The 27967-nt window shown below is 39.9% G+C and overlaps 1 protein-coding gene across 1 annotated transcript in view; it reads left to right on the forward strand.

Annotated features, from left to right (window-relative positions):
• Positions 1–8229: 8229 nt before the first annotated feature.
• RGS7BP (regulator of G protein signaling 7 binding protein) overlaps positions 8230–27967 on the forward strand; it is a 36928-nt gene continuing 17190 nt past the window's right edge. Inside the window, exons 1-2 of the mRNA XM_054055054.1 lie at positions 8230–8536; positions 11267–11433. Of these exons, the coding sequence (XP_053911029.1) occupies positions 8426–8536; positions 11267–11433 (278 nt within the window). The 5' untranslated portion in view covers positions 8230–8425. The remainder of the gene's footprint in view (positions 8537–11266; positions 11434–27967) is intronic.

Genomic DNA, 27967 nt, shown 5'->3' on the forward strand with positions numbered 1-27967 from the left:
TATTAGAAAGGGTTCTTCTTCTCTCCATCATCTGCAAAGCAGAAAGAAGAAGGGTTAGAGGAGATGGAAGTTGCCAGCCGGAGAATTCATCCGGATGTTTCTCTGTTCCCAAGAAAAGCAGCTGCAACCACAAGCAGAAGGACACGCACTTTACATATTATTCTCTTTATTGCCTCAATAATGAACCAACAAGGTAGAACTGCAGGCTTACAGCACCAAACCAGCACAACCACATGGAGTAAGGAACTTTCTGCATAGTAAAAAGAGAAAATTAAAGCAATCTCCAACTCACTAGTTTGCAGAATCTTGCATATAATACAATAACAAAACTGGAAATCCTGGAGCGTATCTTCTGTGAAGACACCATTCTACCATTCTAAAATGCCAGGAGGGAAAAAAAAAAAAATCTTTCATTTGATTTCATATGAGTAATTCTATTTTTTTTCCCCTGTTGATTTTCATATTCTTAAATTCTCTAGTTTATTTGGTTCTAGTTTTCCTTAAAACTCTACCTGCTTTCAGTGAACGTCCTTGGAATAACATCAGGCAACACCATCATTCTTAATCTTTTTCTAGATTTTCAAAAGACAATGCAATATTTAAAGGTCAGACAAGCTAAAAAGGAAGGTCCTCATTACTGTCCTTGTATGTCACACAGACAGATTCTCAGAAGTGCACCGCATTCATCAAGAACAGTTACAGGTTTTGTTTGGTTTGAGTTGAAAATTATACCCATGAATTTTAAAAAAAAAAAAAGGAAGGAAGGAGGGAAGGAGGGAAGGAAGGAAGGAAGGAAGGAAGGAAGGAAGGAAGGAAGGAAGGAAGGAAGGAAGGAAGGAAGGAAGGAAGGAAGGAAGGAAGGAAGGAAGGAAGGAAGGAAGGAAGGAAGGAAGAAAAGTCAATTTAGGAGGTTGATCAACTTGGTGGAAGCGGGTTCATAACTGACAGACAACAAAGGCATCTTGCAGTATGTTATTATTAAGAATGGCTTGATTTTAGTGCAGTTACTCAGAGCTACAAGTCTAAAACTCTTGTAAGGCAGAACAAGAGCTCGTGTTTCCCCACCGAAATCACTATTTGATTCAACACATATTGCATTTTCATGTAAAACTGAACTGTGCTGCATGTGCCATGTACCAAGAGTAGATTGAGTCATTGTTTGTGGAAATCACATCATTTTCTACGTGATTTAAGCTTTCATTTAAAGAAAATATGAAAATGCAGTTATTAAATTAGTCTTCCAAATGTGAAAATGTATTGAACCTGAAGAGTAACAGTCCAGGTGACAGCTCCTAAGAGGATGTGATCTATTTCTGTTCATTTCAATAAAACATTCATTCCTAAGTGAAGTGACGATAATCTTAAAAATCAAAGTTGTATCGCTTCCAACTATTTAACAGAAATAACTGAAACAGAAGTCTTTGCAGGGCTACAATATTTCTTCCAGACAAGCCGCTAGCCTGTAGTTAATAAGACAGGTGGAAGAGTGGAGATATAAAGTACCCAGTAAAGTCTTTTTCACTAGATTTTTCACTAGATCCAGATTTTCATTCGATCACTAGCGCTGTTATAATTGGATTATTCCTTGTAAGAGCATAATTCTCTAATGCTGTATTTGCACTAGATACAGTAGTGCAGTTTTATTATCTTCATCGAACTTTTGAAATCCAAAATATTTGCCCTTCTTTAAATATTACAGGACTTTTGCTTTTTTAAATCTCAAAAGATAATAGCTGAAAAAATAAAATATAAAAATAACCTTTCTTTTAAAAATGTTTACATGTAGCCTACTAAGAGGATTCCTTGTTGATCTAGTTTATACTGCCATCTATTTCATTTCTGAACACCTGAACCATGGGACTTGGAAACAGTGTACACACAGTGGCAAACTATTTCTCATACTGACTAAATCAGAAATTGCATATAGAACTTTTATTTCTAATAACCACATGGGTCTACAAAACAACCATGGACATGATCAAGACTATGAATCATATTTTGCCATTTATTTCACCTCTATGAAGTATATAACTTTTTAAAACATTCCTAAAGATGTAGTGGAGGGCCTCTGTACTGCCCTTGGCATTTTTTTCCTGTAGGAGTAAGACAGATGAAGATCTATTTGGTTTCAGTATTTATGCACTATTCTCAGATTCTCAAAAAATTATACTTGTTTGTTTGAATTAAGTATATGTTCCCTGAACACACAGAGGACTGCAATTTATACATTTCATATAAAACCACAAAGCCTAAATATTTCTCCTATGCATCTATCAAGCATTTTCCAAACCATTATATGCCAAACATTTCATTTTCTAAGTAGCAAAGCACAGATACATCTAAATACTCTAACTTCTTAAACATGCATTTGGCTAGGGCTGTATTCTCTCACTCATCTGTCTTACAATTACTCACAAATCCCAGGTGTTTTCTTGTCCATAGCTGATCCTATTCTAATTTTAATAATAACCACATCAAAAATAGTGTGGCCAGCAGAGGTAGGGAAGTGATGATCTCCCTGTACTCAGCATCAGTGAGGCCACACCTTGAGTACGGTGTTCAGTTTTGGGCCCCTCGCCACAAGAAGGATGTTAAGGCTCTGGAGCGTGTCCAGAGGAGAGCAACAAGTCTGGTGAAGGGTCTGGAGCACACACCTTACGAGGAGCAGCTGAGGGAACCGGAGTTGTTTAGCCTGGAGAAGAGGAGGCTGAGGGGAGACCTTACTGCTGTGCACAACTGCTTGAAAAGAGGCTGTAGTGAGGTGGATGCTGGCCTCTTCTCTCACGTAACGAGTGATAGGACAAGAGGAAATGGCTTCAAGTCGTGTTTTTGCTTAAAGAGTTTAGTTTTCACCATTCCATGAAAAAATGTAGTTCTACTACATGTAAGACTTTCTTGTAATATTTTACTACCCAGTCATTTATGAAGTTTGTCATGGAACTTGTTATTTATAAGGAACTGAAATAATATTATAAAACCTAAATTTTAATTGTTAATTCTTCTAAGAATTCCAGTATTATATAGGTTTCTGTGCTTTATGACCTTAAAGTTAATTTCATTTCGTTTGGTTGTTTTTTGTTTTTTTTTATTTTACAGGCATTTACAGGAAGATTTATCAGTGGTCTTTTTCATTTTCCATTCATTGTGTGACTTTGTTTTTATGACAAATTTTCTATCATAAAAAAGAAAACATTAAGGTAAATTGGTACTAATTTATTGCAATCGTTCTATATTCTACTGACTCCACTAGAGCTAAAGGAAAATTATTGCATTGATACTTTCCTAATGAGAGACTGATGTCCTTGTTCTTTTCAGTAATAATTCATAATTTCTGCAGTTTGAAGATTTGTTATACTAATGTTTATTTTTTAAAACTAAGCACTTGTTTTTTCTCGTAACAAAAGTGCTGATGGTATTAGCGTTATTTTAGTAATGATATGTTTTTTAAAAATTAAGCTCATAGAGCTGAAAGCAAAAAATATCTGGTTGTACGGGCCATTTTCTTAGATTTCTTTGTCGTTAAATACTACACGGTGTTGGGCAAAGTTGGCCAAATTTGAAACAGTTGTTTAGCTAGCTGAGTGCTCCCACAGGTGTTTCCGTATGAATACATATTGGAATTGCATATGTAAATACATGTTGTAAAGGAAATAGAGAAGGTGGGAACATATCCTGGATTACCCGATTTAGGATTTCTTTCACTCACAAGTTTAAGGAATGCAACAGTTCTGAAGCACTCAAAATCTCACCACAATAATCTCTAGCATCCTTAGGGCATGACTTAAGTGTCACAAAGAGTCTCTCACCACACTTACAGAGAAAGCAAGTAAAGCAAACTAAGCCATTTTGACATTTTTGCTGTCTTAAGCATGTAGTTCCATGCATTCATAACCAGGAGCAACATGCCTGCACTGGGCTGACAGTGGCAGGCAGACACACTAACGACTGATCTTTTGATCTTTTTAAAACTTCCACAACAAGCAAAATAAGTCTCTTTCTCAGCATCTCCACTGCTAATACACTGCACGGACATTAGTTTCCTAAGTAAACTTGGAAATTGTTGAGGCCAACACAAAAGAACTTAAAAAAATGTTCCTATTTTCTTAATAATTTCATCTAATACAGTGCTAGTCTTTGTTGGACTGTGGCTGTAAATTTAACAGGACGGGGATATCTTTGCTTTACGAGGTATTTACATAAATTATTTTTAGACATTTTTAAAAAAATATATAGTTGCTGTATTTGAGGTTGAAACACTGTATTGACTTCTAAAAGACTAAGTATAATATTCTTTTGTATCCTAGTATTAGACTAATAGACACCAAAATATACTAATGTTCAACCTATGCTGCAAAACTCTTTAACTCAGTAAACCTTGCACTGAGCGTGGGCTGAGGCGAAGAGGTGTAGGGAGCTGCCACCGCTGGAGGGTCTCTGAGATCAGGAAGGCTAACATCTTGGGTACATAAAAGACTTATTTATGGACCCAGGCCAGAATAGTACCTCCTGTGGCACTTCTTTCCCTCACTTCCTAGCCTGAAGGAAATGATTAATAAAAACAAAATGGCATTAAAGCTGTGGTTCTCAAATGCATTACTACATTGCTAGTTATGAGAGCTAAAGATTTTTGCTCCAGAGCAGCCTGGTACCAAAAACAAGTTCTTTACAGATGCTGATCTGATGGTACATGTCCGGAGAATAAATTTGTGCCCTGTTTAAAATGTATCATATTTACTTAGAAAGACAGTCAGTTCATTTTATTTAAAAAATTATTTTAAAGAAATGTGAAAAAGTCTGTTGCTGTTATTTTAATTTTCAATCTAACTCTAAAAATTACGATCTTTTTTTCTGTCCTAAGGAGATCACGCAGAATTACTTTATTTTCTTCAGTATCTCTTTCTGGTTTTCTCTTCCCTCTCTGTATCTCTACAGAAATGGGCCTTTTTGCCTTCTCTATTCCTTTGCCTCTTTTAGTCTTTTTTTTTTTCTCTAAAGACATCTCCTCGCATTTCTCATAGTCAGTGTCCCTTTCATAACTTACCAAGTCCGTTACATTCTATTAACCCCTGGGAAATTGTACCAGAAGCCAATGATGAGATAAATAAATGGATTAGACAAAGATTACAACAAAATGGAAGAAGACTTCCAAGTAAAAAGTTCATCACCATTGATTTTTTTAGAATTACAGTATATACTAGGTAGAACAAATATTACATTTTTACTTTTCTTTCATGATGAGCTGTGGAATTCCCTCCCCAAAATTGACTATATAGGGAGACAAGTACTCCTTGAACTTATTTCAAGGTCACCTACCCATGGTCTTGAGAGTGTGCTGTGGGAGGGAGCAACATGACCCTCCTTTTTGCACACCACTAAACATCAGGAGATCAATCTTTTACAGAACAAGGACATTTGGGACAGGAACTCCAGGTCAAACAACAGGAAAGAACCATGTCCTTCTCTTTTCAGGAAAGCGTTCCCTCATATACATATCTCCATCTTCTCAGAACAGCATTTTTGTTTCCTAGTGGTATGTATTTTCAAACTGAGCCTTACCACTCCCGCTGCCTGCCCTGCAATAGTGTTTGGTGGCTTAACTTGCAGCTGTTCCTCCCAGCCCAATAACTGGGATGCCTGTGAGAATCATTGTTTCTTCTGCATCCCAGACCAACCTGTTCTCCGTCACTCCTGCGTCTCCAACACAAGCCTGGGATGCCATAAAATTCTTCATGTTCCATGATGATTTCAGAGGTCAGCTGGAAGAAATGTGAAAATACGCAGTCTTAGAAATTACAGAAAGAATCACCAGATCAATTTCCAAATACGGATATACTGAAAATATAGTCAGGAGTAAACATGCTGTAGGTCACTGGGACTTTAAAACTGTTCCAGATGTTGGCTGAAGGGCAAAAATCATCTGTGACTCAGCTTTGTACAGGGCAGATATATTACCAGAAACTAAATTCTAACCTTTTTTGAAAGTCAGCGGGATTTCTTGCACTGACTCCAAGGGACCAGAACTTCAGCCAGGACAGTTAATGTACAAGCAAACATACTGCCCTCTTTAGTAGTTTTATTGTTATTAGGTTCAGTATTAGTATGAGTAATTATTTCATTATTGCTGTTACAATAGCTCTTAGTGAAACCTGACTAGAAGATAGGACTGAAATGATACATGAGAAATGATTAAAAGACAAGCATTAATGTGGCATAGTACTATGTTAGAATTTCCTTTTACAATATATTTCAATATGGATGTGATGTTTTCATTTTGCTTTTCAACTGTTTTGAAGTATTTTCCTTGTAATTAGGTAATGGTTTGTCTATATATGGAACAATAAGATGGCCTGGCTCAAAGCTTGTGCTCATGCAGCACCAAATTCAAGCATTTATTTCTTATGAGTAATAGAATTAAGTGAATGAAAAAGAAAATGTGTTATCCTTAAAATAGCACTTGCAAACTGCAAGTTCTTGCTGCTCTCAGTGCTGAAGATCTAGTAGTATGTTTACAATGCTAACACAATTACAAGGTCATTTTAGTCTTACCAATGACAGTGCTTGCAGGTGCTGCAAATCCATCAACACTGACACACATCCAGTGGCTTCCATTTCTGGGAAAACAGCAGGGAATGCCTAAAAAGAGTTTCAAAGTAGACTAACAGGCAACGTCCATACTCAGGTAGATATGAGGTTGTCTGTGTTACAGTAATGTTCGGTAAGTCTGAAAGAAGGCCCTCCACATGCCAGAGTGCCATCGCTGGCAACATCGAGCTCCTCAGCAAGACTGAGCGATGTGACTGATGGTGGTGGGAAGAGTGGCTGGAAACCTGCCTGGAGGACAAGGACCTGAGGGTGTTGGTTGACAGCAACTGAACGTGAGCCAGCAGTGTGCCCAGGTGGCCAAGAAGGCCAATGGCATCTTGGCTTGTATCAGAAACAGCATGACCAGCAGGTTCATGGAGGTGATTCTCCCCCGGTACTTGGCACTGGTGAGACCGCAGCTCGAATCCTGTGTTCAGTTCTGGGCTCCTCCCCACAAGAGGTTGAGGCTCTGGAGCGTGTCCAGAGAAGAGCAACAAAGCTGGTGCGAGCATCAGCCTGCTGAACCGCAACTGTGCTGTTGTGATGCAGCATGGGGAAAACAACTTCTCCAACTGATTAGACGTTAGGAAGAATTTCTTCACGCTGAGGGTGGTGAGACACCGGCACAAGTTGCCCAGGGAAGCCGTGGATACCCCATCCCTGGAGGTGTTCAAGGCCAGGTTCGATGGGGCCTTGGGCAGCCTGATTTAGTGGGATGTCCCTGCCCATGGCAGGGGGGTTGGAACTACATGATCTTTAAGGTCCCTTCCAACCCAAACTGTTCTATGATTCTATGATTATTATTTAAACTTTTCTGCAAAGAACAAATACAACCTGCAGTGTAGTTGCATCACACCTTCCGAACATCTTTCTTAACGCCCCATGATAATACGGTTTTTGAGGGTAAGAAAACAAGTCTGAGCAGTGAAACAAGTCTTTGTTCAACAGAAAAAAATATTTTCTAAGTAGGCTTCTTGAAGACGACTCCCCAACTCCACGCCAGCACGAAAACCGCAGCGCGGGGCTGTCTCCGGGGCCACTCCACGGGAAGAGGCTGCTGGGGCCCGTGGGGAGCTCCGAGGGGCTCGGGGCTGCGGGGCTCGGGGGGTGCGGGTCTGGGGTGAGCTCCGAGGGGCGGGTGCTGGACCCGGAGGGTAGCTCAGGGCGGGGTGGCGTGGTGTCTCAGGGCAAGACCCCAGAGCCGGGGGGGATGCAGGGGCCAGCGGGATGTGCGGGGCTGGGGTGAGCTCCCAGGGGCGGGTGCGGAGGTGCAGGGGTGCGGGTGAGCTCCCAGGGCGGGTGCGGAGGTGCAGGGGTCCGGGTGAGCTCCGAGGGCGGGTGCGGGGTGTGCGGGGCTGGGGTGAGCTCCCAGGGGCGGGTGAGGAGGTGCAGGGGTGCGGATGAGCTCCCAGGGCGGGTGCGGGGTGTGCGGGGCTGGGTTGAGCTCCGAGGAGCGGGCGGGCTGAGGGGCTCGGTGCGGGATGGGGGGAGCACCGAGGGGCTGGGTGGGGGCGGGGTCGGCGGTGCGGGGGGCGCTCGAGGGGCGGGTGCGGGGCTGCGGGGTTCGGGATCAGCTCGGAGGGGCGGTCGCGGGGGGTGCGGCCGCCGCGGCTCCCGCCCCGCGGGGCGTTGCGCCGCTGCCGGCGTCATCCCGCGGGGCCCCCTTCGCAGCCGCTTGGCGGGGCGGGCGCTGGAGGGGCGCCCCCGCCGCCGGAGCAGCGCGGGGGGCATGCGGGCGGCGGGGCGGCTCCGCGGGGGCTGAGCGGCTGCCGGCGGAGGCGATGCCTCGGGGCGCCGCCTCTCGCTGAGCGGCGGGGCAGGCGCTGCCCGCGGATGCGCGTGCATGAGCGCGGCTCCGGGCGGGCGCAGGAAGCGCCCCCGCGCCGGCGGCAGCCTCGCGCCCGGCCCCGACAGCGCCTGCCGGGCGCTCCGAGCCCTGGACGACTGCAAGATGGTGGGTAGCAGCGCTTCTCTTCGCGCCCGGTTGATTTTCGCCGAGCGTGCGGTCCACCCCCCTACCGCGTCCCCAGCTCCCCCGCCGGTTCTGCCCCGAGCTCGGCGGTGCGGGCAGCCGGCTCTCGGCTCCGTCCCGCCCCATCTGTCCCCAGCCGACACCTCACCGAACCCTGGGGAAAAAATCTTTCACCGGGAGGGTCATTGGGCACTGTCAGAGGCTGCCCAGGGAGGTGGTGGAGTCACCTTCCCTGGAGGGGTTTGAAAGACGGGTAGACGAGGTGCTCAGGGACATGATTTGGTGGCAGAGAGGAATGGTTGGACTCGATGATCCGAGAGGTCTTTTCCAACCTGGTGATTCTGTGATTCTAAGCAGGTGAATCCTTGCCCCCGCTGCATCGCCGCGCTCTCTGCTTGCTGCCTTGTGCACTCAACCACGCTCTTGCCCTAAAATCCTTCTAAAACCGGAATCGGAATTTCAGGCCCTGAAATTCTGCCGCTGTACCTGTCTCCAGTCTCCCAAATGCAGCTGGTTGCAGTGGTAAAATCTCAGATCGAGCACCTGCAACCATGTTGTTTTTGGATTGTCGCGTTACGCTGTCACGTTTTCCTCCGTTCGTGTTGAGAATGCTTGGATCTCGACACTGTCCTGGAAACCAGTGCCGTATATCCCATATCTGGCTCCTTCAGTTGCTGTCAGGTGGATACTGGGCCTCAGACTTGCTCCTTGAACCGGTGGCAATGAATACAAATGGCAATAGAATACAAATGAAGTTGCTACTGACTTTGCTTGGAAAAAAATGGATCTTGATAGAGCTCTGTCCAGTAGCATTGGAAACATACTTTCTACTTCTGTTCTGCTTGATTCTGGCAGATTTTTTTTCCTCTTATACTGCAAATTATGCTGGCAGATACCTACTCTGATACTAGAAATTGGGAGCAACTCCCAGTGCACAGAGGAACAAGAGCTGCCACGGTGGCTGTATAATATACCCAACAAGTGGATCGTACTAGGTCCTGCCTTTTTTTTCTTATTCCCAACAGCATAATGTGCTAAGTAAAACAGAACTTCTAGTTCTGTGGAATTCACCGTTTGGTAATAAAATACCATTTACAGATGGGCTGTCGAGATGCAGTAATTTTTAGGAGATATAAAAGATATTTAGGAGATAAATTTTTTTTCTTGTTCTCTGTCTCAGGGCTGCAACATCAGTGTGGATTTGTTTTCTTTGGCAATGCTGAGGTAGCTGAACATGCTCCCTGTTTAGATAGGGGATGTCAGGAGCAAACTGGCTAAATGTGTCTGGCGCAACCAGTAACCAGTGGTGCTTTTCTCTTTATCTTAGTGCAGACTAATTATGCTATGACACGATATAATACAATTTTTTTTTCTCTCCCATTGCTTTCATGCATTCCCATAAACTACAAAATGAGAGAGTTGATGCAAGGTTTAGCAAATATTGTGTCTAGGGCTTTATTTGTTGTGTGCTTTTGGTTTTGTTTGGGGTTAGGGGGGTGCAAATGTACTGAAATGCATTTCTCTCCAGAAGTAGAAAAACCTAGTTCCTACTTTTAAAATTATGTTTAGGGAAGCGTGGCCAAAAAAACTGGATCCCAATACTAGTTCCCAGTTATATGGAGTATAATACAGTGAGATGTATGAAGAGTCAGAACGTAATATTGCAGGAAGAGTGATTAATTTATTTTCTGAGTATGAGAATTGGAGGACTTGACTTCAAAATTTTGTAGATCTGCTAGAATCTAGGTTTTTAGCACTTTTGTGTGTTAGGATGTGTTGAACTCCTAGCAAGGGCTGCAGAATATTGAGCAGTTATGCTTATCTGTTTTTATGTAGGGAAATTGAGGTCAAATTAGCAAAACGCAGATAAATAAATACTCTGTTATACTGTTCCCTGCCTTCCGTTCTGGCCACCATGTGGAGCAAATAGTCTGATGTGCTTTGTTTCAGAAGACAGCAAGTGCTTCATTTCCATAAAATATAATCCTATGTATGTGATCAGTGGAACTAAACAATGATCTTGCCATCACTGTAAAAGTTACCCATTTATCCAGTAGCATCTGTGTGTATCTGCTGGATATTATATTTCTGTAAAGGTTGAAATGTTCATTTAATTTTTTGTCTGTTTTTCCCACACACAGATTGGAAAAAGTGCTTTCTAGAATCCTGACTGGAAAGCGCCTATCAGATCTTCTCACCCAGTAACTTCAGCTCAATTTTAAGTCTGAAATCTGGGTTAGAGGCCAGTGACAGAACAGGGATCGTTACAAAATAAATTAGCAAAATTGCCAGTGTAAAAGCAAATGCTTCATTTCAATCTCTGAATGTGCTGTGAATCGGGAAGCAGGAGAAGCAAAGGCAAGCATTTCTGGAGATATTTTTGTCTTTTATGATAGCAAAAAATAACCTCATGCTACTAGTAAAACAGCTGGGGTTTCTGTCTGCTTAGTGTTTAAGACTAATAAGTCGAACATTTTCAAAGACTAAAAGCAGAAGCACTGCTTTCCTGCAAATGAACACTTATAGCTCGCAGAAGAGGCAGCTGTCATGGAGGCCCTAGTCTTTTTACTAAGTCTTCAGCACTTGATCCTATGTGCCGTGAAATGAGGAGCAGCAGGAACAAGCCATAGATTGGGCATATTTCTAAAAACATGATTGTTTTTGTCAGTATAGTTAAATGTCTCATGTAAATAAATCATCTTTGTTTTTCAGCTTGTCCAGGAGTTCAATACCCAGGTGGCTCTGTATCGGGAGCTGGTAATTTCCATTGGGGATGTCTCAGTGACCTGTCCATCTCTGCATGCAGAAATGCACAGAACTCGAACCCGGGGATGTGAAATGGCCTATCAGGCTCATCAAAAACTAGCAGCAATTTCTGGGTAGGAGTCTTATTTGTGTTTCATTAAAACTGTACTCATCTTCGCTAAACAGTATATTGTGGAAACTTTCAGCAAAAGCATTAACTTGTGTTTCTGTTTTAGGCATAGAGATGTATGACCACCAGTTCTACAGAATGGTTATATCCTTACGGTAGTGCAATTTTGGGTAAATCCTGATCCCCTTACAAAGATGGTATCCTGCTGATTTCACTGGATGCTTTTATGTAACATGAACAGGATTTTACTCTGTATCAGTAGACTTCTTTAGAAGTTTAAGGGAGAAGACTTTTCTTTCCAAGGGTGAAATAGCAGTAGCTTTCTGCCCAGTACTTCACTGGCTATACCTAACTGAATAGTTAAAGACAACTAGCTCAGCTCAACTACAGACATACTAAAATCAGACCAAAAAAATAGGTGAAAATTATGTAAGGAAGGGGAATACAAATACTACCTGCTTATTTTCAAATTCTTACTTGTGTTGAAATAAGGATTGAAGCTTTACGAGCGTATAATGTTTTCATTTATTCTTTGGTATTACGTTATACATTCCTTTCCATGGTGACAGAATGTGTCATCGCATACTTGAGACTATGCCTCAGTACAAGATAAATCAGTGTAAATATATCTTACAAAATGGGAATTCATGGTGCTTACACAAAATTTTTACTGTTGGGGGATTCTTCACAGTATTGTAACTGCAACACTGGTATTAACATGTGTACCTCCTGAGTCGTGTCTCTCTTACTACACTTTGTCAGAACTTTGTGTACCTGCCTTATCCTTTATAAGGATAAGCATTTATAAAACATTGTGTGCCACTGGAAAAATGTTTTCTTTCTTTTTATTTAGCTCTGCCTATATGCTTATGTAGAAGTATGAAGATTTTTTAAGTAATCATTTCACAGCTGGGAGTCTGTCATATTCACAGACGTGTCCTGAAGGTTGTGCAGTTGCTGCGAGATTGACATTTAGCTAATCTAGAACTGTTTTTAATAACTATGATAACAATGTGATATCCATAACAACTGGTAGGTGTTAGAAAGCCTCTGGAAATTACTTGTTTGGTCTGACAGATATTTTACACAATGTGCTTCATGTCCCTACCCTCCTACAGCTGAGGAAGGCCACATGAGACAAGTTCTCTAGCGTATCTGTGAGGAAAGACGGGAGAGGAAAATGCAGCAAGGATTCAGGGTAGAAAATAAATAGAGAGCAGTAACAAATAGTCTCAGAAGTCCAGTCTTTAATTCAGTAGGAGGAGTGATGTAGTGCATGTGACATAAGATCTGGAATGGGAACCTAATTTGATAGGAAGAAAAAGTATCATAAAGAAATACTTAGAGGCAGCAATGTATTAAATCATTGTAGGTATTAAATAGTCAGGAGAGTAGTGTGTTGCTCAGAAACCACTCATAGTCAGCAGATGGTACACAGGCTGATTTAGTTCACTGCTTTGGTTCAAACGCATGGCACTGCACTGAACGAACTTGTGGCTGACACAACCAACTCTGTGTTCCAAAGCTTGTTAAAGAAATCCTATTGCTTTCTCACCCAGACAGAATACTAGCAATTAGCTAATTGTTTTACTAGGCTATAAAATTTCATTACATATCAGCTTTCTATTAGTTAAGGTCATCAGTAATATTCAGTTAGTCTCCAAGTCACCTGAGCTATTGGCCGGGCATTCTTTCTTTCAAGAAGTTGGTTTCACTGTCTATGACAACATTAAGTTTACTAATCTTATTTGCAGTGATGTCTTCCTTGGAAAAATAGCAAACAGCTTCATTTTATGCTTCCTGTTTTAATATGTTAGGATTTGAGACTCTTAAACACACTTCTCATTCAGGCAACTAGAAGAGACATCTGTTTCCCTTTTAAACTCACCCGCTATGCATGACTAGGGGAGGTAACAAAGAGGAAAGGCAACAAAGGCTTGGAAGGAAAGAAATGAACAGATCTACTAGTGCTAAGAAAGTCAGCTCTGGAAGAAAGTTTCAGAATTGTGGGAAGGGAAATAAATGCTGAGATGGAGATATGCATTAGGAACTGAACAGAGTAGAAGTCATGAGAAAGAAAAAACTTTGGTCATCGATATATCGGTTGTAGAATATTAGATGGACAACAGAGTAGGACAGTGTTGTAATATGAACAAGAAGACAAGACTGCAGGTGTAGCTATAGAAAAAGTATGCACTGATATGCTGTCAAAAGAAGGTTCAGCTGAGGAAATAGAGAAAGTGCAAGCCACACTCACATTTTAAAAACAGAGAGTAAGAAAAGCAAAGGAGATGATGACAAAGATAAGGAAGTAGGAAGGAAACATAAAACCTTATGAAGTCTGCACTGGATTAGACCCCATCTAGCTCAAATCTGACAGCTGTCAGTAGCAGAGATTTAATTTAAAAAAAAGGATATAAAAAACAGGCTATGCACAGAACAATGCCTTCCTTGGTATATCTGCCACTATCCAGCAATTAATAGTTTAGGGGTTTTCTGAACCAAAAGCTGCACCTAAACAACTTGTATCTGACAAATATGCTTTGTCACAGAGGATTTTGAGATTTGTCTAGATATGAAAATCTTGTACTCATAAAATGCTGAAGATTAATAATGAAATCTTCATACTTCAATCTTTTAAACATACATGTTTTAAAAATATTACAAATTAATATAAAAATATTATTGAGATAGGAAACTTCAGAATTAATCTCCAGCTTAATAGGGCTTCATAGCTATTACATCCTCCTCTTAGCTTGCTCTCTTATGTATTTTACTTGTAGAAACAGGTGCAATTTTATAAAAGAGCAGGTGAATACATGAGTGTACCAACACTATCGTGGCTTTCAGGGAATAAAGATCTGAAATAAAATAATTTAAATGGAAATATCGTAGTCCTAGCTGATGATTTTTTAGGAATGCAAGTCAAAGTAAATTCTTCTTTCAGTGCTGGTTTTCTCAGGACTCCCAACCAATTCCTAGTCACTAGATTTGTCTTAAAAATTCTTAGTGATTTTTAATGAACTGTCTTCTGAAAAAAGTGAGTAAGTTTTAGTCCTTCCATTACATTTTCTGCTGTATTAACTTACCATATATTAAGTGTGTCAAATTAGTTACATTTTGTATCCTTGGAGTATCAGATGTCATGATCAAAACTGGACAAGGCAAAGCAGCAATAAAATGAGTCAGCTTTTTTTTTTTTTCCAAAAGAGAAGAAAGGAAAAATACTTGTAACAACAGGAAGATGGGGGGGAAAAAGCGCAGATCTGTTTTGAAAGAGGGTGTGCTTTCTGGGATGGTAAAGGCGGGTGATATCTTAGAAGTCATCAAATAGAGAGCCAGTTTTATAGTGGAGTACACTAAGTCTGGGATGTGAACAGAAAGATAGCTCAGAATAGTATTTTAAGATAAAGGTCTGCACAATTGCATACACACTTTTGTAAATGTCCCTTTCGTATTCTCAAGCACTTGATGTGCTTACATAATGCAAGTACATCTGTGTGCACTTGGCACGCTGAAACCAGAACTGACAGTATTTCTGTGATAGTCTTGTGTATGTTGACAGTGGCTTTTTTCTGCATGAAATGAAATTGTATGTGGAGCTCAAGGGTGCGTGGCGATGTGTGTCTATGTGAACACAACTTTGCCAGTGTTTGTCCGATGTTGTACAGACAGACTAGTATCGCAAAGTTCTGAATCTAAGGAGTCCAAACTGCTACAGCAATACAAGCTGGCCCTCAGGCTGGAAAGCAGCTTTGCAGAAAAGGGTCTGAGGGGTTCTGGTGAATCTGATGAGCAGCAGGTGAAACATGAGCCAGCACTGTGCCATTGTGTAAGAGAGGGCCAACAGCATCCTATGCCACATTAGGAAGTGTAGCCAGCAGACTGGGTTGATACTTCCCTTGTATTCAGCAGTATTGAGGCCAAATCTTAGAGTACTGTGTCCTGTTACAAGCTCCGTAGTAGAAAAGAGAAACAGGCATGCTGGGGTGCATCTTCTCAATGGCTATAAAAATGCTTAAGGACGTGCAACATCTGACATACAAGGAGCAGCTGACAGATCTGGGGTGGCTTAGCTTGGAAAAGAGAAGGCTTGGAAGAGGATCTTATCAATATGTGTATAAAAAATACCTTTTGTGGTACTGTAAATAAGACACAGCCGGACTCTTCTGATTTGCATACAGTGATAGGACAGCAAATACAAATTGAGGCACAGAAAGTTTGATTTAAGCATTTTTAAAAACTTCTTTACTGCACGGTTGGTAGAATGTTGACCCAGGTGCCGCAAGAGGTTGTGGAGTCTCCATCCTCTCAGAACTCAACTGGACGTGGTAACCTGCTAGGGCTGACATTGCTTTGAGCAGGAGGGTTGGACTAGGTTAGTTCCTAGAGTTCCTTCTGGCCTATGACAAAAGTCACAGTAAGTCTTCTCATTGGGAAAATCTCAAGATAATCTTAAGTTTTTTTATTTGACACTGCGGGGCATCTGTTACTTTTATAAAGTAGTAGACTGTCTGTCATTATCTGTTACTTTTATGTAAATTCCCCTAAGTTCAAGAAAAATTAAGGAAGTAGGCCTAAAAATCACATCCTGGTGGCATTCCTGTCTTTATTGCAATTGACAAAAACGTTACTATAGTATTGCTGGAAGTATATAGTTTTATGTAATTTCTACTTCTCTTTTCCTTTGCAGTCTGCGGTAAATTTCGTATGTTTAGAGTAAGCAACAGAGGATAATTACTCAGACCTAATCAGCATTAGAAAATAAACTCTCTGAATTTTCCCCAAATTATGACACTTAAGCATTATTGTTTGCTTTCTAAAGTACACAAGCAAACAAAAAAGGCTGTTCCAAAATATTTTGCAAATTAAGATGAAAGGAGACTCCAGGCTTATAACTTAATGAAAGTCACATTAAGATAAGCATAACAGAAACCATTTTAATTGTTTAACTTCATATGTGGAATAAAGCGCTGCTGACAGGCAGTGTAGTTGGGTGGAAACAAAAAGTAGCAACGCTTAGCTCAACAAGGAAGAATTTTTAGAATTGTCACTCAAAAACAAGGTCATAGCACCAGGCAGAATGACAGACTAGATCTATAGGCAGAATGACAGACATATAGCCCAAGCTATATGCCAGTCGAATAGCACGTATGGAGATCTCTGCCCTCCTCAGATGACTTTACAATCACTGCCATTGTACTTCTCTAAGTGTATGTATCACAGGTGGGAAGAGTGATATTACTGTCAATTCCTGTAGTTCTCAATTACAGGCACTGCCCTTGTACCCTGCCTCAGTTACATTCAGCATTGTTTCAACAGATGAAAGTTAAGAATAAGGTAAGCACTTCACAGAGGCTGCATGAAGATAACAGAATGTGGCCTAATGAGACTATAATTGAATGTTAAAAATAATGTGGTGACAGGTAAGAAAACAAAACAGTCAGTATTCACTGCAAGAATCAATACTGTACTATGCAGTAATAACAACAACATAATAACCTCTGGGTTCATACGGGGTTTTTTTTAACCAAAATATTGCAGATATTTAAAACAGTAAGATCTTAAACATCTGACCTTCAAAATTGTACTAGGTAAGTATAAAATGTTGAGTTTCTCCATTTCTGAGAACTGTTGGAAATATAAAACTTCCCCTTCACACTAACTAAATCATTTTAAGTTGTTACAATATGGCAGGCCAGGTCACACAGTTCTAACCTTCATTAAATAGAAACTTATACAGCAACTTGTCCTTATGGTTTCACTGGGACCGTCCAAAATGAGAAAGTCAGGGAGATCTTTGTCTCCCTCCACAGAAGAACTTCCAGCATGTGGAGCAAGTTCATTACTGAGCAGTCTTAGCATTTGAAGTCTCATTTCCCTCAGCCTTTACATTTAGCTTCTGTAAAACATTTACTGTAGCTTTCTTAAATGCCTGCAATTTTCTAGTGATTTTGAGCTTATCAGATTATAGGGGCAAATTCTGACTTTTTTTCCACATTGCTTGGAATATCTTCACTGATTTCTCAGTCACTAAGTGACTCCACACTTACTAGTGTGTATCAGGCTGCACTTGTTCCAGTGACTCAAATCCAGGTTTTGACTAATGAGAGTCTACATGGGAAAGCTCAGATATGGGTATTTTGTTAATATACTCTGTATGGACCAAACAGCATATGATAGTGCGTTAAGTATACTATAGCTTACTCCTTTGTCAAGAGGATAAGACACGCATAGACTGCTCTGACTAGATACCTTTGCAAAAAAAAAAAAAAAAATCTCAAATTATAGAATCTGTGTGCATGTAAAATGATTCATTGAATCATTGACATGGGACATTGAAAAGCTAAGTCCATTTTCTGTGGAACTGAGTTAAGATTGTTGAGAATAAAATCTGTTTACTCAATTTAAGTTGCAAGCTGAAAAAGAAGTAATTAAGTCAGATACCTCAAGTTCTAATAGGCAAATCTGGAAAGCAAATAATGGAGGAGAAAACAAGGTTACTTCATAAAGCTAGAGTTCTCAAAATAGCTAACCTCTACAGACTCACTTTTCCTTTCTACCTTTGTCTTTGGAACGGTGCTCTAATAGGCAGTTGGGGCTTGCAGATACAAGGTATTAATATCTCCCTTTATAGATCTGTCTTTCATAGGAAGCCCGATTTAGTAGAGGGCAAACATGCCTAGAAGTGAATTTAGCCTTTACTTCTCTATCTCCGAAACAGCAATCCCAAACAACCTCTAAGTTCTCCATCTGCAGTGACACAGGGTAACTTGGTTGTGACAAAGCAGAAGACCTTAGCACCTTGCTCAGTGTTAAAACTAATTGGCAGACAAGGAGTGAGGCGTTCTTGTCCAGGCTCTGGTGAGAGCATGCATAGCTGCTGTCAGAGCATCCTCAGAGCCTAGTACACACCAACAATTCTGGACTCCTTACAAAACACAGTGGCACATGCCACTTTCTTTAAAACCAAACCTGGAGGTGGGTCAAGTTAATTTCTAGACCTCTTGAACCATCTTCCCAAAAATCGCCCTGACTGTAGTCGGGGGAAAAAGGGAGCTAAAATTAGGACAGACAGCATCTTTGTCAGTCAGTTACTTGCCTCTCTCTTCCATCTCACACTCAAATGTCATATCCACAGCATCTTGCAGTGCAGTGCTGTAACTGCCAAGACACTCAAGGGCTGCACTTACTGGCTAAGCCAGGCGGGTAAGCCTGCTGCTTATGTGAAGGGCCCTGGTGACAGAGGAGAAGCTGTGTCCCAGTCCAGCAGCCAGTCACTCTACCCCCTGCTCAGGGATCACCACAGGTAGCCAGATTGCCCCTGGCAAGCTCAGAGCAATATAGCTTTTGCTCTGTAACATGACCTGAAGTTGTGAGGTAACTGCAGGGAAGGAGGGGCACATTGCCATCAACTGACCGTATGGGCAGAGTACTGCGCAAAAGGGAGCAAAACAGTGTAGAAGTCTGCACTGTACTTGGGTTTCAAGCAGTGCCAGTAAACATTGAAGACTGTTAAGGAACTTGTTGCTGTTAAGAGGAACTTGTATTCTAGTCCTTCCTCCCAAGATTTTTTCTGCATTTTAAGCAGATAAAACACGTAAAAATACAGAGGAGCAGCAATTCAGAACTCACATAAGTGTTGCGTATTCTTCAGCATTCTGCATCTTGAACTTGGTCCGCTAAATTCACAGTACCTTGGTATAGTGTTGGAGTAGGCTGCAGGTTTAGGATAGTTAGGCTTCCATTTTGACATGCCTTCTGCATTCAGCACTCCGTTCTGGGTCCCAAACTCCAGCCTGGAAAAGTATAACAAAACAAGTAAGGTGTTGCAGTATTTTAGGTCCTTTACTGGAATGCTCTTCTCAGCTACGGACAAGGAACATTACACCACAGTTACAGTTCCAGGGTGTTTGTTTCTTGAAATCTGACCCTGGAATAATGCAGTATTCCAGCCATAGATAAGCCTAATAACCATTCTGGTTTATGTTCCTATTTTGAGGTATACAAATCTTTTACATCAGAAACTGAAATGAAGGAAAACAAGATATGTGGCTAAAGAGATTTAGGAACTGAATTACGTTGGCAAGGTTCCTTTAGAAATTGCATCAGAGCTGACCTTGTTCAGATATTTTAGTGTTTCCGCAAGTGTTCTCTTAATGCCCTTCTCTTGCCCCATTTTGTCCTTCCTTCGGAAGACCTGCTATCACTGTTGGACATAAAAAGATTTTCAGCCTACTTCTATGAAAGCAATTTTCTCAGGGAGTAATCAGCCAGAGAATTCAACTGTAAAGTACATCTGTAGAAGCAGGAACTACAGAGATTTTGAAAAGCTTGCAAAACTTAGGTGTTCACTCATGTTTTCATGGTTCTTTGCTTCACTCCATTTTTTTTCTCATACACTCTTATCCCTTCTCATCGCTTTTTTTTCAGTGTTTCTGTCTCTTGCCTTTTTCTTGTAGCCCTCCGAATACTAATTAAATTAATCTCAAATTTGCTGCTGTCACATTAACTATTTGGAAACTCTTCAGGGCAGAGACTTGAATATATTTGCAACAAGCCCCTGGAATCCACTTAACCTTTAGATTTCTGGCATCGCTGTAATAAACATGATTAACAAGAATTAATGTTTTGTATATTTGGGGTTTTATGTGTTTTTGTGAAAGTCTTGAAAATCTTTAATACAACCTCTGACTGATGTTTTAGGTGAATCACTTATTAGATAGGTGTTACAGTACTTACTACCACTGAAAAATGCTATACGTATTATTCAATGCTTTTACACCATGTTTCAGTCTTTCATGGGAAGGTGTAATATTAAAATACCCTATTTTGCTATTGCTAGAGTGTTTTCTGAATAAAAAGTGAAGATTACATTTTTTCATATTGTTTTCCTAAATTCTTTCTTTAAAGATTGATCTTAAATGTCAGTTTGCTGGAACTTAAGGGCCTAACACATAACAGCACATGGCAGCTCTTAGCATGTCACTAGTGGAATCATTTAAATTCTTTCTGATCAAAAAGCTGAGAGATACTAACTTGTATCTGTAAATACTGCTTTAAAAGGGGATTGGGAACTAAATTTTAAAAGGTATTTGAACATTTACAGATGCAGCTAACTATGATTCTTTCATGTCATGCTAATGATATTATGCCCACAAAAACTGAAATTTAAAATTAATGTTAGACCAATCCAAAATAATTTTCTTATTTCAGTATTCCTGAGAGAAAATTTCTTTCTTGGCCAAATTTTGCAAAGAACGCATTTGTTGGAAAAAAAAATCAACTGAAGCTTCATGCGTAGCTTCACTGATGTGTTTAACAGTTGTGGTTGTGCTAATCTATAACCAGGACAGTCAAGAAGAGTGACTCTATGTCCCCTTTTACCTTGCTTCTGTATTGCTTTCCTTACATTGGTTTCAGAAAATTACTTATGGTTCTCACTGAATCTTATAAATCTGATGTTAGCAACATGTTCATATATTTTATGAGAAGTGAGAAGATGAGACATGCTGGTGTGCATTAGAAAAAGGCTTCGACATGGGCTCTTTGATTTCCGCATATACTGGTCGTTTGCTTCTGATTTCATCACTCCTCTTTAAAGTTTTGGAGCGTAGTTTTCCTGCTAAGAGAAATATTTTTACTAATTCTCAGTAGTTCTCAACATTCTGAAACTCTTCTCTCTTCTGTGGCCCTCACTGAAATCAGCCAGTGCAGTTACTAAGCTAATTGTGCAGGACCATAAAATTAAGTGAATGTCTTTCTCAAGACATACTTTCTGTCATACCCCTTCAAGTGCTAGACTTCCTGCAGAATCATCAAAGAGGTGTATTTATCATGAACTATGGTGCATGGAGATTTGCTCTAGTAAGATGCTGAGTACCGAATAGTAAAGGATAACTGCTTTCAGCAGCATAATTGGTAACTTGCAAGATCAGTCTCTGACCAGGGGAGGTCTCGGATCTCTCAGGCTTATACACGGAACATTCCAACTGAGTCCAGATTTATATAAGGTGTGTAAAATCTGTTCTAATTCTTCTAATAGCTTTATAGTTCTGTTTCATAAAAATTTAGTATTTGAGATCATTATCTAGGCATTAAGGTCTCATTTGAACAAAGCATTAAATTAAGCATTCCTCAATCAGGAATCCTTTTGATAGTATCAATTAAATGATGTTTAAATTCATGTTTTAAAATTTAAATATATACTGAAGTGCTGGCTGTTACTGAATACTGTTTCCTCTTTGCTGGATACATTTGCAGATCTACGTTTAGATTTTATATGTCATTTTTAACTATAAAAGAAATAATACACTCAATATGCACAATTGTTCACCAATTCTTTCTTTTCTCTTGTGTTCCATTTTTTACCTTGCTGCTCTTATCTTTTGTATTGCTACTTTCTGCATGAACATTTCCTGCCAGTAGATTTGGCATAAGAATTCAAACACTGTCATATTATATTAAATTATGTGCTCAAAGTTGTTGAAGAAACTGCTTTCTCATTGCAGAAGAACACAAGTTTATGTTTATTAGGTGAGAAAGAAAAGCTGACGCTTCGTACTTCTGTCTGTGATGGCAAGATAGTTCATTGCGAATGTACTGCTGGTAACCTTGTCAGTGTGGCACGTAGTTAAGTGGCAAAATATTTAGAAATGCGTTGTTTATACAGCAGCCTGCAATTATTTCCACAAGTTCTGGAGCTGTTGTTGTGGTGAAGCAGAGCTACCCACCCACATGCATTTATGCTCCTTTAAGAAAAAACCCAAAACCCAACACCAAAGAACAGAGATTGGTACTTCGGGATAATATGACAACTGCATCCATAGCCCTGTACATAGGCAGAGCAATGTGAGGCTGTGTGCTGAGGAAGCAGCCCATTACTGGAGGGTGAAGAAGACCAAGGCCCCAAAGTCATGGGCATTCCGAAGTGTGGGCATTTGATTTAGCTACATAGTTAGCCAAATGACCTTGCTATTCATTTTACATCATTCAAGACATGGAAATGAGTAGTATGTCTGTGCAGCGGCTAATAGAGGATGCTGGATGCCCAAGGAAGACTTTGTGGAAACATCCTTGCTTCTCAGGCAGAAATAAGTATTTCAAAGAGGAAAAAAAAGTAACACCAGTTCGCGAAGCCAAGTGGAGACTAGAGCAGGATTCAAAAATCCAAAGTAAAAAAAAAAAAAAAAGGAAAGTTCTTTATGCTAAAATACTGCTTCCTGAACACATTTTATCAACAGATGGTTTTAAAAATGTCTTTCTTCATAAATGAATTTAAACATTTCAGGAACTAATCTGTTTCTTTTTAATCTTTTTTTTTTTGTGACACATTCAGGTTTTATCACAGTCTCTTGGCTGTGATTTTATCTACTTATACAGGTTTTATCTGTAAAATATCTGGTGGCATTGTGCAATTCTGCTAACACTATACCACGATTTCTTTTTCACTGGCATTACTTCTATATGGAGGTATTTGGATATTTGCTTTTAAAAAGGTGAAAAAGTTCTCCAGGGCATAAGAATGCCATATTCAAAGCACTTCTAGATGCACTTGATATGTACAGAATCCCAAATACTACATTATTTTGAGCAACCCAGTAATGATCTGCTTGGTCAACTTTTCTTTCCAGTTTAGTGTTTTAGCAGTCATACTGTTGACCAAAAGGGAAAAAAAAGCATTGTGAGAATGTATGGATTTTTTTTTAGAAATTTTGACCAAAGTTGTTTGAGGAAACAATTTTTGGGGAAATGCAAATACATTGCTCCACACCCCTTCTAGTTTTACCAGCTCTTCACATCTGTTCTGGGTTTTTTTTCTCATTTTGAAATATGGAAAACCAGATATCTAAGTTACAAACAGGTAGCAGGTATCCAGATCACACAAATGCTTTATGGAATGTGCTTTGGAAAAAAATTTTATACTGAAATTTATATTCAAAGTAAGTACTAGAGGCAGAAAAAAAAATGGGAAAAAAAGTGTCATAAATCAAAGCAGTCATCTGGCTTAGTGTCCTGTGGATGGTCAAGAGCAGATTGGCATTGCTTGCTGCAGGATTCCTTCTAACCCCTAATGTTAGTATTTCATTGTGACCTAGATTCTACGGCACCAAATACCTGAAGCATTTCATTCATTTTCAAGGCTTTCTGGGAAGTCTGATCCTATTTGTTCACACAGATCAAACGAATTCCATAGATCATCCCAAATGAGGTACTTGTATTGATGGTTTACAAGCATTCTCTTTCCAACTGTTAACCAAAGGAACTACACAGGGTTGTAGGAGTGAATACTTACCGTTTAAGTTCTGTAGAGTTTTGAAAGATAGAGTTTATAAATAATCATTTATTAATGAGTAGTAAGTGATTAAGAGACATTTTAAAGAATGTAGAATCTTAAGTAAAATGACAGGGGAAATCCATGGGCAGCATGAATCTGCGGTCAAGTTACAAGAGATATTATGGAGGTATACTGGGCTTAAAACTGTTGGCTGGCACAGGTCTTTCTGTGTCCTCACTACTAGTTCATCAGAAAAAATCATTTGAGAAGAACTTGCAGATGCTTACAAGGCAGGGTGTTGAATAGGAGTTTCTTTCGGAAGCTTAAAAATTGTGCGTGTACAGCTAATCTGACTGCCTCCTTACTGGTTAGTGCACGTCTTATCTGGAAGGTCTGTGTCATTATTTGGGGTTATCTATTATTTAGCAGTGTTTGTGGTATAATTTGAGGCAATGAGGCTGCTGAGATTTTCTGTGCAGCTGAGGTTGCAGCTATACCAGGCTGACTTGAGAGCGCACCCAAAGATTTCTTTCATCTATCTCACACCATCTCTTCTCAACATGGAGCCTGATAGCGTACAGAGAGAAAGGCCCTGTTCAGCTTATCTTTGGCTAGTGTAGAGTTCTGACAGATTTCCCTAAAGTAAAGGCAAGGAGCAGCCAGCTGAAGGAAAGAGCGATGGGAAAGAGGCTTGGAATTAGTTTCTTCCATGGTTTTGTAGACACTTATTTTTTTAAATTCTTACAGGAACTCAAAAGCGTAATTAAAAATGAGCAATTTCAGTTGGAAGTCTGAGTGCTTAGAAGTATCCTGGTGGGAAATTTAAGCTTAGCTAGTGTGGTTTAGCCTTGCCCGACAGGCAACTGCATGCCCACTCACCCTGCGGCTCACTCACTTCTCATGGGGAAAAAACAGAACAGGAATGAGAAAGCGGTTGATGGGGGAAGGGAAGATGAAGCAGGGACATTGCTTACCAGCTGCTGGTGTGGGCAAAGCAGGCTTGACTTGGGGAAGATTAACCTAATTAATTGCCAATTAAAATAATTACTGATTTGGGTAGTGGGAAGCAAAAAGACAAACATTTAAACAACGTATTTTCTTTCCTCTTTCCCACGCTGATCTTCACTCCAAACTCCTCTACCTACCCCCCTAGCAGTGAAGGGGGCATGGGGGATGAGGGGTCACAGCCAATCCTTAAAGTTTTGCTTTGCCTCTCCTTCCTCCTCACACTTTTCCTCTGCTCTGGCGTGGGCTCCTCCACAGACTGCAATCCTGTCGGCAAAATCTGCTCTGCTATAGGTTCTCCACAGGTGGCAGTTCCTTCAGGAATATCCATCTGCTCTGGTGTGTTCCTCTCTGCAGGCTGCAGGGAATATCTGCTCTGACCTTGATGTTCCATCTCTTGTTCTCACTCTTATTTGTTCCTTCCTCTCTCCTTGTGTTTTCTGTGCTTTTTTAAAACAAGCTTTCAAAGAGGCGCTACACTCTTGGCTGATGGGCTCAGCTGGGTGTTCCCTTCGGTCTCTTGAGGAGCTGGCAGGAGCTGGAACTGACTGTGTCTGGCTCAGGGCAGCTCTTCATCTCCTCCTGCAGAGAAGCCATCACCTGTAGCAACACCGCTACCAAAACCTTGCCACCTACACCGAATAAACCTTGTCTTGCCTAAGGTGGAGTAAGTTGGACTAAAATTTCCTAAATTAGTGCTATTTTACTAAGTTTTACCAAGTTAATTTAATCTGTTTTGTCCTCTAGTGAAATAGTTTGGATAGACTTCTGCTAATTTGCTTCTTGCCCACGCTTGAGTTAATTCAGTCAGTAAAATTCACTTCCAAGGAAACAAAATCTAGAAAATTTCAGCCTGTGATTCTGATTGTTTCAAAATACTGTTTTCTGTCTAGCATCTGCAAGTATTGAAAATGCTGCTAAGCACATGCACAACTTTTAAAAATGGTGTGTGATACCTGTTGTCCTGATAAAGGCAGAGGTGTGGAAGAATCACAGTATTAATTAATTAATTAGAAATTAGTTAATCCATTGTAAAAGTAAGGTCATTGCATCAAACTACCTCATATAGGATGTTTCCGAACAATTACAGAACTTCAACATAAAAAAAAAAAAAAACCACAAACCAAAAACTTCAATAAGACTGCAATAATGCAAGTGTTCCTATACTTTTGTCTTTGGAGGTATTTTTGAAAGAAGGGAGTCTGCCGGAAAAAGGAAATGGCAGCATATTCAAAATGTTTCTTCATTTATCAGATAACTTCTGTGGAAGTCAGCAAGGTATTCCTGGATGGATAAGAAAAGTGTATTTCCTACTGTTATAGCTGTAGGTAGATTGTTCTAGCATGGAAATATCTAAACTGCCATCAACCTGAGAGTTAGAAATGTCTCTATAATATTAATCACTATATTGTTCTTTTATTCTATTTGTATTGTCATATGCCCAGGTTGACTTTATCAGCCTTATCAGAGTAATTGGATATTTGCAGTAGTCTTTAACTAAACAAAATCTGAACCCATGTCTTCTGTTATTGAGAGCGCTGTTGTAACTGGTTCAAAACAACAATCTAATTTAATAAAAAGGACGTTGTGACCATTTCTAAATCTACTAGAAAGAACTAGCCCTGCTTTTCCTTTGGCTGGACGGGAATGTTTTGCAATTGCATCACAGTATTGCAGGCATTAGCAGGCAGCAAGAAAACAACACTGAAACTAGTGATACTGAAACTAACAGCAGTTTGTGTGAAGCGCATGCGTTTTAAAAAACATAACCCCAGCAGATGGAACACAAATAAGAATGTTTTCTTAAGGCCTGTTTAGAAGAAAACAGTGTCGTTGGATGACTTTTCTGCTTTTATTCAGAATGAATCAGCAAGTCTTTTGTTACCTTTAGAACGAATGGTTGTGATAAATAAATGGTGTCTTTAAGATAGAAAAGCTCTGGCAGGCTTAGTAGGCTGTTGCATCTGCAGTGTAGTCAGAGGAGCCTCTTGCCCTCAGTATCTCAAGGGGATTAAGCATTTCTCCTCTGCAGTGGCTGTCACAGTTTTCATGCTAGCAGAAGAACCATAATGTCTGAGCTGGGTCTTGTTTCCAGATTACAGAATCAGAGAATGGTTTGGGTTAGAAAGGACTTAAAGATTGCCAGGTTCTAATCCCTTGCCATGGGCATGGACACCTTCCACTAGATCAGGTTGCTCAAAGCCTCATCCAACCTGGCTGCCTTTGTTTTGTTGATCTTTTTATAGATCGCTAAGCAGTGTTTCTGCAGTGTTTCTGATACTAGTTAAAAGATAATGTTCGGGGTAATATCTATGAACAATTATTTTCCACAGTTTATCAAGCAAATTTACATTCCTTTCTGTGAAGGTACCTGTGTGGGGTATAGGGCAGAATTTGGTGGATTTGTTTTCATTTCTAATTGGCCAAAGATGTCTTTTCCTTTAGCTTTTGAAGACAAGTGGTCTTTGCTATATGTCTGGATAACTCATAATATTTTAAAACTACTAGTGCTCTTAATAAAAATCGTACTTTTCCTTAGATTTTGTCAAAACAGTACTTTACAAGGTGTGTCAAACCCTTCGTATAACTGAGCTACACTTTTGTAGAAATCATACATCAGTATATATTTTTTAAGCATTGTCAATAGTAAAAGTAAAATGCTGCTCTGTTCTAAACATGTGCCTAAAATTTTTAAGTTCAGTTCAAAATTAGACCATAATCTTTGTTCATCTTTAGTAGTCTTAAGATTTGCTAATTTTAACGGAATTATGGATGCTGAGCACCTACAGGAGTTCAGGAAAACCTGAAGGTGCGTTTAAGTTGTAACCAACATTTTGGCAGTATAGTAAAATCATGTCAGCTGTTTTGGAGAAAGATAAAAAGAAATTAATGCAATTTTCACTCTTTATCTTTTCATGTTAAGAGAAGCATTTTAATCATGTTTATGGTTGTATGTTAAAATTATTATCCTGAGAGCTGCATTTTTTCACCTTTCTTTGTACAGTTGGTATAAGAGCTCCCTCTATAGGTCTTCTTTTAAATATCAGCATAGGAAACGTGGAAAATGAACACCTTTTGTCAGCTCTTCATAAACACACTCAGCTAAACAACATGATTTTTTAGAAGCAGGATTTTATGGAGAGGTAACAATTGATCATTTAATCATTATGGTTAAAATATGAAGATGTATTGTTATAGATTTATTTTAAGTTCTATTTACAAAAAAATGTGCTTTTAATAGCAGCCTGATAAACTG

Source organism: Cuculus canorus, chromosome Z (genome assembly GCF_017976375.1).
Source record: "Cuculus canorus isolate bCucCan1 chromosome Z, bCucCan1.pri, whole genome shotgun sequence".
Classification (NCBI taxonomy): Eukaryota; Metazoa; Chordata; class Aves; order Cuculiformes; family Cuculidae; genus Cuculus; species Cuculus canorus.